The sequence below is a fragment of the Talpa europaea genome (assembly GCF_964194135.1).
Source record: "Talpa europaea genome assembly, chromosome: 9".
NCBI lineage: Eukaryota > Metazoa > Chordata > Mammalia > Eulipotyphla > Talpidae > Talpa > Talpa europaea.
Genome location: NC_140076.1, coordinates 110,205,622 through 110,223,241, shown reverse-complemented (window position 1 = coordinate 110,223,241; position 17,620 = coordinate 110,205,622). Strand labels below are relative to the sequence as shown.

General features: G+C 33.7%; 1 protein-coding gene across 2 annotated transcripts in view; it reads right to left on the bottom strand.

Annotated features, from left to right (window-relative positions):
* SYCP1 (synaptonemal complex protein 1) overlaps positions 1-17,620 on the bottom strand; it is a gene marked incomplete at both ends in the record, with an annotated part of 54,796 nt that overhangs the window by 14,977 nt on the left and 22,199 nt on the right. For both annotated transcript variants that reach the window (XM_084243515.1, XM_084243516.1), the window contains 9 exons: positions 884-994; positions 1,394-1,510; positions 4,863-4,925; positions 5,091-5,153; positions 9,112-9,193; positions 13,416-13,486; positions 14,012-14,129; positions 16,561-16,664; positions 17,458-17,562. In XM_084243515.1, the coding sequence (XP_084099641.1) occupies positions 884-994; positions 1,394-1,510; positions 4,863-4,925; positions 5,091-5,153; positions 9,112-9,193; positions 13,416-13,486; positions 14,012-14,129; positions 16,561-16,664; positions 17,458-17,562 (834 nt within the window). The remainder of the gene's footprint in view (positions 1-883; positions 995-1,393; positions 1,511-4,862; positions 4,926-5,090; positions 5,154-9,111; positions 9,194-13,415; positions 13,487-14,011; positions 14,130-16,560; positions 16,665-17,457; positions 17,563-17,620) is intronic.

The window sequence follows — 17,620 nt, the reverse complement described above, 5'->3', positions numbered from 1 at the left end:
ATCTGAACATATTTTGAAACCTTTTCAATTCCAGTTTTTATTCAAATAACACAAACAATGAAGCATAGATGACAGTCTTGGAAATAGTCTAACACAAGAGAATAAAATATTTTTAATTGGAAGCACTGAATTTAATCATTTTTTAATTGGATCAAAAGATCACAACCTCTTAGAAAAGAGTCTGATTCCAGATCTAGCAAAGGAAATATAAGATGAATCTCGAACATTTTATCTTAACAGAAAGCAAGAAAGCTATCAGAAACTAAACAGTCAAGTCAAAGGAACTCGCTGGTCAGTTTGAAGAGGTTTCCACTGGCCAAGATAAGACGATTTGAATATCAACAAAGATAAAAACTGTACTGGACAGACACATGCTAAATATGATCAAATCTATAAGTTAATAATGTTACTTAAAATATTTTTTAATCCTCGTTGTTTGTGCCATAATGTTATATACGGCAACAAATTTTAAGGATGAATAGGTAGATATATCCCATCTCCTCTCCAAATCAGGACGGGAATAAAGCTTAAACCCCATAAGAGAATGATTTTTTAAAAAAACAAAAATAGTGCACCACCACAAATACAAGAAACATAAGCCTTTCACCTATTCCATTAATAAAAATGTGTTTAACCCTGTATATATTAGACACATGTAGAGGATAAAAATATTAACAAGATGCACCCCAGTAGCACCCAAGTTCAGCTTTGTGCAATTCTGAATCAAAATTGGAGAAACAGGATACCAAGGATATTCCTGCTATAATTAGTCATTAGGGCATGGACTATTTTCTCTGACAAATCAGAATACTATCTTGATTTCAATGTTTTTATGTATAACTATGGTTCCAATTAATAATTTTCATTCACAATAAGAAATTACCTTATGTTTTTCCATAAGTGCTACCATTTCAGCTATTTTATGTTGACATCGTATATCAATTTCTTTCTGTAATTTTACCGCTTCTTCAGCTATTACTTTTGCCTTTTCAACCTATCAAATAAAATCTTTCTCAAAATTAATGCACAAAAAGTTTACTTAAATGTAAACACCATACACTCTATTTACATAAAATGCAGAAACCAACACCAGGAAATTAGGTAAACAAAGTATAAAAAGCATTACTGTTTTGATTGATTTTTGGGTGTTCTATAAAATTAGATAATAGAATAACATTATAACAATCATTTAATCATTTAAAAATAATCACTTACTGCTCAATGCTCAAATATTTAGAATCAATGATATTTTAGCTGCTATGGAGACTATATCCTAAAATAAATTTATTTAAATTTTTATCATAATTTTAAAAGTAAGAATTACTACTTTTCTCTTAAATTACTAATAAATAGTGTTTTAGTATAACAAATTCTCAAACATAGTTTCTCATACCTCTCCCAAAAGATTTTCTTCTAATTTCTTCTTCTCCTCAATTTCTTTTTGATAGTTGTCAGTCATTTCTTTAAATTTTTGTTTGGCACTTTCTAGGTCTAATTCTAATTTACTGACCTTGAAAGTAAAGAAAATAGCATAAATATTAGTAAGGACTGCTTAAATTATTTGAAAACATTCTGTATTCATTTTGTGGCTTTATGAATCTCAAAGAATACTTATTCATGGAAATTACAGTCAGATAATTTTTCCCATATTTTTCATATGGTGAGATATGCTTCATTTTTCATAATTTCTTATATTTTTTCTTTAAAATATGCATTTAGTCTTGACAAGTAATATTTTAAAAGCAACCATATTTTTACTTTTAATGAATTTCCCAGCAATTTTTACATTGCTTAGTCTCAGTTCAACATCTTTACTACAATAAATAATCTGTCAATTTGGATAGAAAATCCATGTTCTGAGGGAAAAGCATATTGGGATTTTTTTTTAAACAACTTTACTGAATGTTAGGCTTCTATATATTATCATTTTTGTTATCTTACTTTTCTTCACAAGTGTTTTCCTTGCTTTTTCATCTATAAGTGTCATTATTTCACCAATATTCTCGAAAGAGAAGTATGTTGTGGACCTAATTCAAAGTTGACAGCTATTTTTGCTGTACTTGAGAATTTTTTTCTTATTTACTGACTTCCATTGTTATTTGCTAAGACGTCCATGGCAAATTTCTTGTCATTAGTGAACTTCAATTTGCCTAGTTACCTTTAAGACCTCTGTCTGTCTATATCCTATAGTTGCACTATAACACATAATAAGTCTACATATTATTTTTTTTTAATTTTTCCTATTTGGTATATATCACTCTTTCTATATCTGTGAGTTCATATCTTCCATCAGTTCTAAATGTTATCAATAATTATTCCCTCTCCCCAATTCACTCTATTCTTTCCTTCTTCCTAAACACCACAAAATCCTTAGAATAACAAATTCATTCAACTGTAACAAAAACAACAATAAAAATTGATGGACCCAACGGTGATAAAGGAAGTTGGTTGCTTCACACCCTATAGGATTGCCCAATAGTTAACCAAAAGAACATTAAACCCAGAGAGTAATGTGGCTTGAGGCAAAACAGGAGCACACCTTGATTATCAGAGATCAACACATATTACAACACAGTAGAGAGAAAAGAAAGTCATCCTTCATTGAACAAGATGGGTGGAGAGAAGCACCTGGAGGCTGTGATCCAGGACAATGGGATACATACAAGGAAGATGCCAGGAGCCCTGAAGAAGGGAAAGCTAAACAGGTGTAGTCACACACTCTTAACTGAAAGAAAACAGTGTAGAGGAGTTGGAGTGCTCCACAGAGAGCAGATCATCAGTGAAAACATCAAAAAAAGCACTGAACTGCATTCTTCCTCACCTACCCTTTGGGACTGGTACTGGTCTTATGAAGAGCATTGACAGCCCACAGGCTGCAGAGTATCAGATCTGGAACCCCATAAAGGAGCACTACTGGTAGTGTCATAAACACACACCAGTCATCCCCCTAACACATTCACACCAGAGGCTGGACTCTTCAAGACCCTTACCCCCAACCCTCCAACGCAGCAACTGCAAGATCAAATTTTAGGAGCCAGCAAAGACCAAAAAACTAAGATCAAATAAAACCACAGCACCATCCACTGGAAAATTAAAACCAGTTCAACTCTAAGTTATGGCTACATATACTTAAAAAAAAAAAAAAAACCAGACCTCTAAAGCAAAGGATAGGAGGCCAAAAAACACAACACATGGCTCCTTGAGACCTAAAGGGAACATGACATCACAAGGAGAGAACAACTTTCCAGAATCCAACCATAAACACATGGAAGAGTTTATCTCCCTATCAGCTATGAGTTCATAATTCCTTTGAGAAAAGAAAAAAAAAGAGGGAAGAAAACACAGAAAATCAACTCAGATATAAAGGAACTCAGAAAAGCTAAGCAGAAAGATACAACAAAATTCAGGAAAAAAAGGAAATACCTGAGAAATAATGAACAGAAAATAGGAAAGCTATTTGCAACAACATGAATGGGCCTGAGACCATCCTGCTAAGCAAAATAAGTCAGAAGGGGAAAGACAAATACCAGTTCATTTCACTGAAATGTGGAATATAAAGAAACAAAGCAAAGAAACAGACAAAACCAAAAGAAAAGAAACCTTTCTTTCTATGTGTTAATCTTACTATAAGTTTGCTGAAAGCATGTATCTACACATTTATACTTTTTATTCAATGTGAGAAACTGAGAAAGTGTAATTTACTATTATTGCCCTATACTCCTTGACCTCTTTTCAAGGACTCTAACTGCACAGTTAGTACCTGATATTGTTCCAAAGGTCACTAAGGTACCATTCCTTTTTTAAAAAATCTTTTTCTGCGTTTCTCTGACTAGATAATTTCTCTCTATCCAGCTTCAAATTCACCAATACTTTCGTTTTCTTCAATCTTTTATTGAAGCTTGTTTTTGAAGATGTTTTACTTTTCAGTACTAGAATTTCTGTATGATTTATTTTTAATATTTTCCTTTCTTCACTGAAAGTCCCCATTTTATTAAAACCATACATTTTTTTCCCATTTTCAAAGTTTTAATAGGTGTATAAAAGATCATATGAGGAGATTTCAATACCTAGTTCATATTAGGGTCATTTTCTACTGACTTATTTTTATAATATTTCAAGGATATCTGTGTTGTATTGAGTTTAGGGCTACTACAAGCAATGCTACTATGAATATTTTATACATTTCTCCTGATTCTATTTAAACATGAAAGGGCTGAATTATATACCTTTCCATATAATTCCAGTACTTTCTGAGAATTCTTATTTGTTTTCATTTCAACTATATTTACATATTTTTAATTTTAAATACTATCGAAAAGTAAGACATTTTGCCTCCCCCCAAAGGGTACCTATTTAATACACTGAGAACCAGTGCCTTCCATTCACAATTCAAAGACTATTGAGTATTTACAAGGGTCAGTCACTGTTAAAGGAACTGGGAATAAGATGACAAACGAAACATAACCCTAGCATCACGAGCTTACATTCCAGGATTTTAATTTGTTTTTTACAGTCAATGGTTCTAAAATGCTTTATGCTACAGGATAACTATATATGGTGTTTTTAAAAAAACGTACATTTCAAGGTGTCACCCCAAACCTACTCAATCTCAATTTTCAATGTATAGGTAAGGAATCTGAATACATACATATACGCTCATACACACATACATTTTTAAAGTGCTTAGCGATTTTTAACACAGCCAAATAACTTTATTGCAACTAAAAGAAATGATTCCCAGAATTACAAAAGTTAATGTTTAAAAATAACTGCTATCATATAAGGGTATAAAATTGCTAAATCTTTGTCTCTCAGTATTTCAAAAATAAAAATAAATATCTCAAAAAATACATCGCAAATACCTTTATCTCATAAACATTCAGTTGCTTGCTTTCTGCTGTACCCTTTTTTTTTAAGGCCTTATTCTGTTAAAAGTTAAAAACAAAGAATTTTATTTAGTATCAAAGCGATTCAAACCTACATTGTTACAGGCTTGGATTGAAACTACTAAAGGAAAGCATTAGTCTCTAAAACTGCAGTTAAAATAACCCTTCTTTTAAAGTAGTTTCATTTTGAGAATCAGTACATACCTCCTGTTGAAGTTCTTCAATGTGCTTGCTTTTATTTTCAACTTGTTTCCTTAAATTGTTACACTAAAAATTTATGAGAAATAATAACTATTTTATTCAATATTCTAGTTGAAATAAGTAATTTCCAACTAACAAAAATATTACAAAATAAGAGGTCACTTCAAAAATTATGTTGTTAAATAATTCCACTAACGTCAAACATTATGTGAGCAAGTATAATTTTAACAAAAGATTATCTCAATTACAAATTTGAATTTCTTAAGATTTCTTAGTCTACTTAGACAACATATGCATTCAACTACTCTAAAGAAAATGTGCCTTTGGGGTCAACTCTACAACAAACTGAATTATATATTAGTTGAATTTTGAAAAGCTGCAGTCAGAGGTAAGAATACCTATAATTTATCTTCTAAAGTCATTACCCATCTCTTATTTCTGAGATCTCTTCTCCTTTGGAAAAAATACATTAATACTACATTATTCTATCTCCTCCTAACTACATTCTAATCTCTCTCATAAAATACCAGCTAAAACACTTTTTTGTATATCTCACTCTCAGGGACTATTTTGCCTGACTACAATATGCTATCTTGAACTATGAGGTATTAGTCTAAGAATTATTTGGCGTACTATAAAAGCAGCACAAATTTCTAAAGGACACTAAATATTACAAGTATGTATGTTGTTCTAATTTCCAACAAATAGGAACCCCAGTGGGGAAAAAAATTTAACCTCCCTGAATAGCACAGAATACTCTTATTTTTCTTGTGACATTCACATATAGTCATAGTTACTACTGTGAAGCTGAATAATATGTGGCACTACTATCTACAAAGTATTTATTTTGACCATACTTTAATAGTGTTCCACCCTTAACAAATGATCTACTTCAGAAAACACAAAAGAAAACTGTAAGAAAAGCTAAGGAAAAGTGAGAAAAATTTTAATGATTTTCACTCCAATTTGATTGGCTATTTGGTGGGATGCCTAGAAATTCCTTAAAAGGTTTTAAATTATCACAGTTCATTTTTAAGTAAAATAATGCATGTGCATAGAAATAGGGAATTTTGTTCATCAGAATTATAGTTAGAAGAAAATGGTGTTATAAGAGGTTAGAATTTTAATAATAAATGACTTGCCAAAGGAAAAGTCAAGTATGAGGACAAGTGTGTGATGAGGTATAGAAAAGAGGGAAGTGAATTGGAATAGGCAGTCAGGCAGTAAAACGTTTCACATTAATAGCTGAAACTTTCCTACAGCTTTCTTAATTACAGAAATGTGAGAGATGTAAGAATGATTTTTAAAAGCATCTTACTACTCTAAATGTAGCCACAACAAATGTAAATGCTGACTATATGAAATTTTGGGAAAGGGAAGAAGAGATAACCAAAGCAGTTTTCTTAAACTGCTCTTTGAAGTACTGTGCAAAACTCCTGAACCCAGAGCCTCTTCAAAGAAACCTGTAATAAAAATCCTCTATTAGTCCTCAAAAGTCTTCAAAGGAGAGTTCAGATTTATTTGTACAGAACTATGTAAAGGCTACTAGCCCTAAAGAATCTAGTCACATATATTGTTACTAAGCCTCTACTCCCAAACATTATTTGCAATTTGATAATACCTTGTTTTCTAATATCTTCATTTGTTTATCTTTTTTTAAAACTTGACATTCAATGCTTCGAGCCTAAAAAATATTAGTTGATAGCATAATTAAAAATGGTAACATAATTTCTATTTTCTTCTATATCTTTTAGAAATGGAATTACAAAGTTTAGTATTTTGACAGTTATCAGTTCTCCCAGTTTATTTCAGTATTCGCTTTTAAAAACAGAAATTGTCTTTGTGTTAATGTTTATATGTTAATGTTCATCATTCTTAATATCACTTTGTGCTATTTTATCATTTTTTCCAGTTTACCTTCAATTTTTAATTGCCTTGTACATAAACGTTTACAATCTCTTTAAATAATCTGAATCTTGTAACAAGCAATTGATTGGTATTACTATCTCCATTTTAGAAGGAACAAACCTGAGGATCAGATAAATTACGTATGGAATAATACATGTCTAAACTAAGGTAGCAGACCAGGAAAAAGACAAGTAATAAAATTCACTGTCAGGCAAAGTATCTGAGAAATATTTGCAGCTTAGAAGCAGTTTCAATAGGTAATTAAAATCCAACCATCAAAATTTAAATGTTACCTTGTCTTTCATTTTGTTTTCCGTTTCACTAATACTTTCTATATTGGTAAAATAAATTTAAGTTCTTATTAGAGGATTCTGATTTACATTAAACATTAAATTCTGATTTTTCCTCATTACAAACAAGATTAGTGTTTTGAAGTGGCCTCTGACACAAATTTTAAAGTAGTGAATTACCAAAATTTTACAAAATTACTTCATTTTTTCATGGCTGAATTTAATTAGTAATATGAAACAAAGAAAAAATAATTTTGAGAGAAAAAATGTGGCATAATCAAAAGAAGGCCAGCTCTAAAAAAAAAGTCAAGCTCTACTACCTTTCCATTTGTAACCTTTCAAAGATTTTTACCCTTTCCAGGTTCAATTTCCTAATTCATAAAATGAGAACAAAAATGACTTCCAGTTAAATAAAATAACATACATAAAGGAACTACGATGTTTCTGGTCCATTTTAAGCCCTTAGAAAGGAGAGCTCAGGGCCTCCCTGGTGGCACAAGGGGTTAAGATGCAACCTACGAAGCTATCCACAGCCTCTGCAGCAGGAGTTCAATCCCTGGCCAGCCAGGGAGCAACCCACATGGCGCAGCAGACCTCTCCTGATTGGCCTGCTGCTCCCCTTAGCAGTATACTTCAGTCAATCTGCCTGTTCTGTTCCCCACTCTGTCTCTGGTGAATCCACACCACCCCCCCGCATCTCTGGCCTGTACCTCAGCTCTTGTATGCATAAATAAATAAATCTTTTAAAAAATTAGTAAAACAAAAATGCGAGCTCATCTCATTCCTACAATTTTCTAACATACAAATATAATTATGACATTCCTTAGATCAAAACTCTTCAATAACCTCAAACTCCTAAATATAGCTTATGAAGCCATAAGTGACCATCCTCATCTCTCTCCACCTTAATTTGAATACATCCTCATCTCTCTCATCTCTCTCCACTCTCATCTTGTCCTACTCTCTCCACTATCACCAATACCTTAAATTCCAGATGTCATAGTCTGTCTTCAGAATGGGTATGCAGCTCATGCCTGATCAGATTACTCTATCCCCCCAGCCACAAACTGACTCAGGAATAAGTGAACAACATTAGGCCAAAGTCACCTCCAAAATTTTTTTCAGAACTTTTGAAACTATTTACCACAGTCTTCCAATTGATTCCAATGCCTTCTATCACTCTCATTCCACTCTTAAAAATTAAAAATGTCAGTTCCCTAATATAAAACTTTAATTGGATCACCACTTTCCATATAAACAAATGAAATTCATACTCAGCACCCAGAATAGAGCATAGTAAGTAGTTAATAATATTTGTTGAATGAATGAAAAAGCAGCTAAGGCTTTCATAACCTAGCTTGATCTTGCTATCTTGGTATAACTTTCTCTCACCAAATATATGAGAGATACCATATGATTTCACATATCTTGTACTACTGCACTTTCAGAAGATTATTCCCTAAAATAGTCTTTCTTCCTATCTCAATTTGTTAAAATCATACCTACCAAAGTACAACACAAACTTATTAACCAATTTATCAGTATATTTTATATTATTAAAACAAGCATTTTATTTAGCTTAAAAATGTATATCAACATTAAATATTGAACATTTATGAATGAAATTTAGAATTGTCATTATTTCTCTAAATATAAACCATACAAGCAAAATAACCCAACTTTGACTATATTTTTAAGATCAACAGCCTACATTCCCTAGAGCACCTACTATTTATACACGAGTATACTTCATTAATTTAGACAGATAAAGGCTAATTTTATGATTTGAAATTTTGTGCTACAAACTTTTATTTAATATAACATACATTTTCTTCACTCTTGTCCAATTTACATTTAACTTCATCTCCTTTCTGTTTTAGTTCTTCTCTCACAGATTCCAGTTCATTCCTTAAGGGAAATGAAAGAGTGACATTGTAATAAAATTTATGTTTTTTACTCCCTTTCTGGGATCTCTAAAATGGTTCACCATTATTTTGTTAGTTTAATTTTTCATTTTATTTGGTAATTTTTCATATATTAATGCCGACAGGTATACTTCTACTCCTATATTTAATGTAGACATTTATTTTTTATTAATTATCTGGATACCTGCAGTCATTTTTCTAGGAGTTTTTTTTTTTTTTTTTAATAGAGGCATGCTTTATTTATTTGTTTGCTGGTTTGTTTGTTTTGTTTATACATGCACTGGGTACAGTCAGAAGCGCGGGAGGGTGAGAGAATTCACCAGAGCCAGAGCGGGGAGCAGAGCAGGCAGAAGGACCGAAGTACACTGCCGAGGGGAGCAGCGGGCGGCAGGAGAGGTCTGCACGCCATGTGGGACCCTCCTCCGGTGGCCAGGGAGCAGCCAGGGATCGAACCGGCGCCACAGAGGCCGTGCGCAGTTTCGCAACCCAGCGCTCAACTGCTGCGCCACCGGGGAGGCCCCTAGGAGTTTTTTAAAAACTCCTAGAAAGAACAATTATTTCTTATTTAAGTCAAGATTTCACTTTACTGTTTTCTTAGTCATTAGTCATCACTTTAAGACAGATAATTTTACACAAATTAGGGACATAAATACAAATGATTTTAATGAAGTTCATGACAGAAATTTGCATACACATAGATCCTTAATATGCAAAAAGTATACCTAGAAACCTACATAAGAAATAGTAATATCGGGCTTTCCTGGTGGCGCAGCGGGTTGAGTGCAGTACTGTGAAGCTGTCCGCAGCCTCTGCAGCGCGGTTCAATTCCCGGCCAGCCAGGGGGCAACCCACATGGCATGGCAGACCTTTCCTGTCTCGCCCGCTATTCCCCTCAGCAGTGTATTTCAGTCAATCTGCCTGTTCTGTTTCCTGCTCTGTCTCTGGTGAATGCTCTAACCCACTGCACCTCTGGCCTGTACCCCAGCTCTTGTATAAATTTAAAAAAAAAATAAATCTTTAAAAATAAATAGTAATACCTCTGGAAAGTAATTCTGAATTAACAAGAAGAGAAAAATGGCAGCAAGAAAGACAACAGACAAGAAAGAGAGCTTAATTTCCCTAAAGGCTCAGTTGTCCCTTTGAATTTTGTACCATATGAATACATTATCATTATACAGCTTTTTTAAATTAAAAATCTGTGCTTTTACATAGAAAAAAATGGTGCTTTGTCTCAGATGAATAATTAAAGATATATCTAACTGTAGTCTTCCTTGTTACCACTTAGATATTGCTGGGTATAACCTGTGTGTATGGAATAGTATTCAATCATTTAGAATAAGTGACCTTGTGAAAACTGAATCCAAAATATGTACACTTTAACTGAGTATTAAACTTTTAATTGATGGACCTCTTTGGTGGCCTAGAGTTAAATCTCAATGCAGTCACTGGCACTGCCTGAGTTCAACGCCTGGCAAGGGAGTTAACCCACATAGGGCTCAGCAGATCTCTCCTGCCTTGCCCGCTGCTCCCCTTAGCAGTATATTTCAGTAGATCTACCTGCTCTGCTCCCCGCTTTGTCTCTGGTGAATCCTCTCAGCCTCTGCACCTCTGGCCTATACCCCAGTTCTTTTTTTTTTTTTTAAAGGTTAACAAAAGGTTTATTTACAAGGGAAGGGGAATGAGGAAATGTACAACTCAGGGAGAAAAGAGGGAGATAAATTCTTAAATGGGTCCTACCTGTTCCGCCAACCTGGAATCCCAAATGACCCACCAAGACCAAACCTGCCTGGCCAAGAACACAAGCCAAGCGTGCCCGACCCCACTAACATGGCTGGTTTTTATGTACAAACAGAAAATGGCTGCTTAACTCTGCCCTTAGGTCTGTACCCCAGTTCTTCTACTAAATATTTTTAAAAGAAAAATAAACTTTTAATTGCTATAGTTTCACTTTTCCAAAACACATTCAGATGAAGTGTCCTTTAAGTCTAAACGATAGGTAGTTGTTTAAAAAGACATTATCCAAATAATTTGAATTCTCTAGAATCTCCTTAAAATATTATTTTTACCCCCTACCTATACAGAAGCTTAATAACTGAGATTCAATTATAAATAACTGGTACTTCTGAAGAAGAAAGTTAATCAAAAAGAATAAAAACATCAGTAAAAGTAGGATGAAAGATGACGTCCCAAATCTAGAAAATAGTAACAGCTATGAGCCAGGCAGTGTGCTCAGCACTTTATTCACACTACCTCCTGACTACCTCCTGCAATCCTATGAGGGAGCTATATTAGATCAAAGGAGATTCCAAGAAATTTTAAAAAGAAGTAAGTTTTAATGACCACATTCATTAAACTCATACTTCAGATTATAAGTACAAAGAAGAGACTCCAAATATTTGGAAATCATCTAAACTGTTTAATGGATATTTTAAAATTTAAAATACAAGACCAGATTATTTTAAAAACAGTGAATATGAAAACACTGCATTTCTAAAGCCCAATCATAGATCCATAGCTATATTAAAAGTATGTTGAGGGCCTCCCCAGTGACGCAGCAGTTAAGCGCTGGGTTGCGAGGCTGCGGCATCAGTTTGATCCCCGGCCGCTGGGTGAGGGTTCCACATGGCGCGCAGAACTCTCCTGCCGCCCACTGCTCCCCTCAGCAGTGTACTTCGGTCCTTCTGCCTGTTCTGCTCCCTGCTCTGGCTCTGGTGAATTCTCTCACCCTGCCGCACTTCTGACTGTACCCAGTGGTTGTATAAATAAATAAATAAATCTTAAAAATAAAAAATAAAATAAAATAAAAGTATGTTAATACCTTGAAATGTTATTATTTGAAAAAGAGAAGATAAACTGTCAATATATTAATATTAAAAATAACTAAAGATTATTATTTATTTCAGGCAGACAAAATTCAAAGAATAAAAGCAATGGGTAAAATTATAGAAAGAAAGATACTCAAATTCAATACAAAACTTAAAAAACATCTGTATGACAAAAAATTATCCAAAGTGAAAAGAAAATGATGGTTGGGGTAAATGGATACTATAAATAAAACAAGATAAAGGATTAATATATTTTAAAGTTTAAATAAATCAATAAGAAAACAAAGATTTCAAATATTAGTGGGAAATACAAGCAATTTTTGCAAAAATATATTCTAGGAAGCAAACATGAAAAATTTCAAAGTTCACTCCAAAATTGAAAATTATAAATAATGAGTTACTTTTATGATATATAATCAAACAAATTAATAGTAATGTCCAAAACTAATTATTAAAGCATTTTGGACCTAACATTTTCATATACTACTGCATGATTTACCACTACAACAACCTATTAGAAACTAAGTGACTATCAAAAGCTATTAAAATAATTATGCACAGGCCTCCATGGTGGAGCAGCGGGTTGAGCACAGCACTGTGAAGCTGTCGCAGCCTCTGCAGCACAGGTTCGATTCCCAACTGACCAGGGAGATTCCCACATGGCGCAGCAGACCTCTCCTGTTGTGCCTGCTTCTCCCCTCAGCAGTGCTTTTGGTCCGTCTGCCTGTTCTGCTCCCCATTCTGTCTCTGGTAAATCCTCTCACCCTCCCGCGCCTCTGACCTGTACCCCAGCTATTGTATAATAAAAAATAAAATCTTTTAAAAAATAATAATAATAATTATGCACAATTCAATAAATTCTACTTGAAATTTATATTATTAAATTCAAATTGAAAAGTATTAGAGGGATGAAGCCAATTTTTTTTTAGAAGAATTTATTTTTTTTCAAGATTTATTTATTTATTTATTTATTTATTTATTTATTTATACAAGCACTGGGTACAGTCAGAAGTGTGGGAGGGCAAGAGAATTCACCAGAGCCAGAAGGGAGAGCAGAACAGGCAGACTGACGAAATACACTGCTGAGGGGAGCAGCGGGCGGCAGGAGAGGTCTGCGCACCATGTGGGACCCTCCTACGGCGGCCAGGGATCGAACCAGTGCTGCAGAGGCTACGGGCAGCTTTGCAAGCCAGCGCTCAACCGCTGCGCCACCAAGGAGGCCTGCCACTTTTATTTTTAAGCAGAATTCCAAAGTAGTAATTTAAATCTTTTACTTACACTATATTCGGCATAAGTTTAATCTAAATTAACAATAACAAATAGGAAAAAAAATACAAAAATATTTTGCCAGACAACAAAACACCAATTCATTAGTCTTGCCTTAATTGTGTTTCTGTGTCTTCCAGATTTTCTATTTGTTTCAACATTCTTTCTTCTTGCTTTTTGCTATTCTAAAGAAATAACCAATGTTGTTTATATTATTTTGATTCAACAAGAACAAAATTGAAACTATTGATTAAGACCTGTAAATTGCAGCATAAAATGTATTATGCTCTATATAAACCAAGAGAATACACTATAGCATAAGTTCATACTACCTTTCCAGTCTTACTTTAATTATTCCCTAAAAAGCTCTATATACCTGCTAACAAAGCAAGCCTTACTTGCTGTTTCCTAGTGATAGTCTGAGGCTTTTATAGTTTTTGTTAATATTGTAGCTTCAAGGAATACTTGTTTACTCATTGTTACCACTGAACATGCAATTCATGTTTTAAGGTGAAAGTCAATGTTACAGTCCCTCAAAAACCTTTCCTTCCACCAAAACAGAAGTATCTGTGGACTCTGCTAACACTCTGTCCCAAAACAATACATAGCATACTATTTAAATTTGAGCATCTAATTTTTCTACTAGGTCATTCATAGCTCCTAAACAGGAAAGAAAAGTAAGTCACTGATACTTTAATTTTTCAACTCACATTAATATCTTCTTGCTGTTTCTTGAGTTCTAGGGCCATATCATTTGTTTCTTGTGCCAGTTCTTTGTTCTCCAATGAAAGTTTGTTGCAACTTGCAGTTAGTTCTGTATTCTTAAGCCTATTTTTTAAGAAAATGTGATGCCAAAATATTACATATGAAATTATACAATGTGGAATTTTAAATAATCTTAGAGGAAAGGGCTGAGATTATTAAATAAGATTGGCCATTAGTTAATAATTTCTGAAGCCAGGTGATAGGTATAAATGAGCTCATTACTTCCACTACTTTGTACATGTTTGAAACTTTTATGTAAGTTTTTCAAGACGCCCTATATATTTCCTTGCATATTCTCACACCTCCATCCCCTCACTTTATCACAAATTTTGAAGGGTATACTTCATATAATTTTTCCCTTCTAGTAGACAATATTTTAGAAACTCTTTCAAACTTATCTGATTAAAATAGTTCATGAGTCATGAACTAATATAATTAAAATAAATAAAACTACATTTAACCTTATGTGCAACACTTAAAGGTCTCAAAAGCTCCATACTGGAAGAGCAATTGCCACATGCAGGTGAGAAAAATCTGCTGCCCCAAGGTGTCTTTTTAACAAGAGGTTTATTTCATGGGGAAGATTCTGAAGTCTGGACGGAAATTGCTTTTGTAAGCTTCTCTCTGTAAGAACCTCTCCCAATAAGCCCTAATTTCCTTATGTCTTTTCTGCATACCTTTTATTTGAATACTTTTCCCTAGTGAAAGCCTTAACTAAATTTCCCTCTTGCCCTTACCCACGAGGCCAAATTCCCTATTTAAGATTGAATCTAAAGTCATTTGGGTGAGTAACTCAGTCATGTTAGCTTCCTCCCAGGTATACCAGAGGCAAAAGTGTTATTATTAGACCTTTTTTTCCTCATCAATTTGTTTGATGTTTGATTATTTCCCAGCTAGAACCACCCAGAGGGATATAGGACAATTTCCATTGCATCTGGTATGTTACTGGTTGCAACCAGGATCACTTTTAAATGAAGAAGTGGAGTATATGGCTTTATGAAATGATTTCAGGAGTACTTATTCTCTCCTCCTTCTTATGCTGGAAATTCATTAAAGAGTAAAGCTTTTCATAAAAAATGAAAGGTTGTAAAAGCAAAACTACCAGGGATGACATAAATTTATATTAAAGTAGTACAAATTAGTTCAGTAACTAAAAGCAATCTTGGTTAAAATTATCCTACGGCCTTCCTGGTGGTGCAAGGGGTTAAGATGCAACCTATGAAGCTACCTGCAGCCACAGCAGCACAAGTTCGATCCCTAGCCAGGGAGATACCCACATGGCAAAGCAGACCTCTCTGACTTGCCCACTGCTCCCCCTAGCAGTGTATTTCAGTCAGGTCGCCTGTTCTGTTTCCCACTCTGTCTCTGGTGAATCCTCTCACCCCCCACACCTTTGGCCTGTACTCCCAGTTCTTGTATACATAAATAAATCAATCTTAAAAAAAAAATTATATCCTAAACACCTAAAAAGATACTGTTGGAACGGTACCAGACACAGGGAATGGACACTAAATGGAAAGGAACAAGATGCTCAGTAAACTAATTACTTCTTATTTTTATCAAGAGTAGAGAACAGCAACCAAAAGGAAAATAATCATGCATACCACTAGATTGGCTATTTGAGTAATTATGAATAATAACGCAATAATTATTTCCTCCTATTTTCAAAATTAAACATATTAATGAATTTGTATTAAGAAATTTCATCAAGGACCTCCCTGGTGGCACAAGGGGTTAATCACAGCACTATGAAGCTATCCGCAGTTTCTGCATCATGAGTTCAATCCCTGGCCGGCCAGAGACCTACCCACATGGCACAGCAAACCTCTCCTGTCTTGCCCGCTGCTTCCCTCAGAAGTGTATTTCAGTTTATCTGCCTGTTCTGTTCCCCACTCTGTCTCTGGTGAATCCTCTCATCCCCCACATCTCTGGCCTGTACACCAGTTCTTATATGCATAAATAAATAAATCTTTTTAAAAAAATAGCAGTAGGGCCTCCCTGGTGGTACAGCGGTTGAGCGCTGGGTTGCAAAGCTGCCCGCAGCCTCTGCAGCGCCAGTTCGATCCCCGGCTGCTCCCTGGCCACCGGAGGGTCCCACATGGCGCGCAGACCTCTCCTGCCGCCCGCTGCTCCCCTCAGCAGTGTACTTCGGTCCTTCTGCCTGCTCTGCTCCCAGCTCTGGTGAATTCTCTCACCCTCCCGCGCTTCTGACTGTACCCAGTGCATGTATAAATAAATTAAAAAAATTAATCTTTAAAAAAAAAAAAGATGTAAAAAAAAAAAAAAATAGCAGTAGTTCTCAGCTTTGTGATATACTTTTGATGTCAATGATATGTACTTCCCTAAGCAATGGAATTGGTAAATTATTCTTAACTAGAAAGAAAATATAACTTTAAACCCATTCTAATAAATATTAACCATAATTTACTTATCATTAACTACTAGAAAGCTTAGGAATTGAATACATAAATTATTTATAGGAAAATATACATACTTCTCATTTTCAAGCTCAGTTTTCAGCTCTTTAACCTGTTTGGAATAATGTTGTTCACTTGTTTCAATGACAGTCAGTTGTACTTCCAAATCATGTACTTTTTTCTGGAAAAGAAATGTGTATAAACACAGCAAATATTTTTACAATTTTCTCATTGACAAAATATGGTCACTCTGTAATCAAGTCATATATTTGGCAAAAAAGTCCTAAGAATGTGTCAAGTTTTAGAAATGTAATCATTATAACTACTATAATTTTAACCATTACATATGGTTGTATCATAACCATAATTTTAAAACAAAAAGCAATCAGAAATGCATTATAAGTTTATTCTATTCTATCAACCAATAAAATATTTACCAAAAAATTTACATTCAGTAAAACGTTTTCATCAGTTTTACTCTACAAGTAATTAAATTCTATTAAAATGTTATGTTGAGATATATTAATGAAATAAGGTATCTTAAAAACTAAGCTTTTTTGCTATTGTAAAAGAATGTAATACTGTTATGAAGTGAAAACATACTTTTTAAAAATAAGATATTCTAAACATATAAACTGAGCACTATTAAAACTATTGTAAGTAAGAACGTAAAAGCTAAATTTTAAATGTATCAGTTAAGAAAGACATCAAGAAATGTAATCACTATAAATCATAGTATTATGCACACTATTTATAATTCAAATGGTGATCTTTCTCTGGCACATTATAACAGGATCTCCTATTAAATCTGATTTAAAATCAGTCATTAGCATATTAAATATAACAGAAAGATACTTTAAAAGGAATTTTAAGATGACATCTTTCACAAAGCTAGTACCTTCATCATAATCTATTTTGTAACTCTGTACTCTAACAAAACATTTAAAAGAAAAATGTAGGTTTTTTAAATAAACCTCTCTGGTTTCAAGAAGACCAGTTAGTTCTTGTTCTGTTCCTTTTAATTCTTCAACAATCTTCTCAAATTGTGTCTTTTCCTCTAAAAGACTTTGGTTTTCCACCTATTTAAAAACATTAACAAATCATGACAAAAAGAACATATACATCCAAAATAATCAA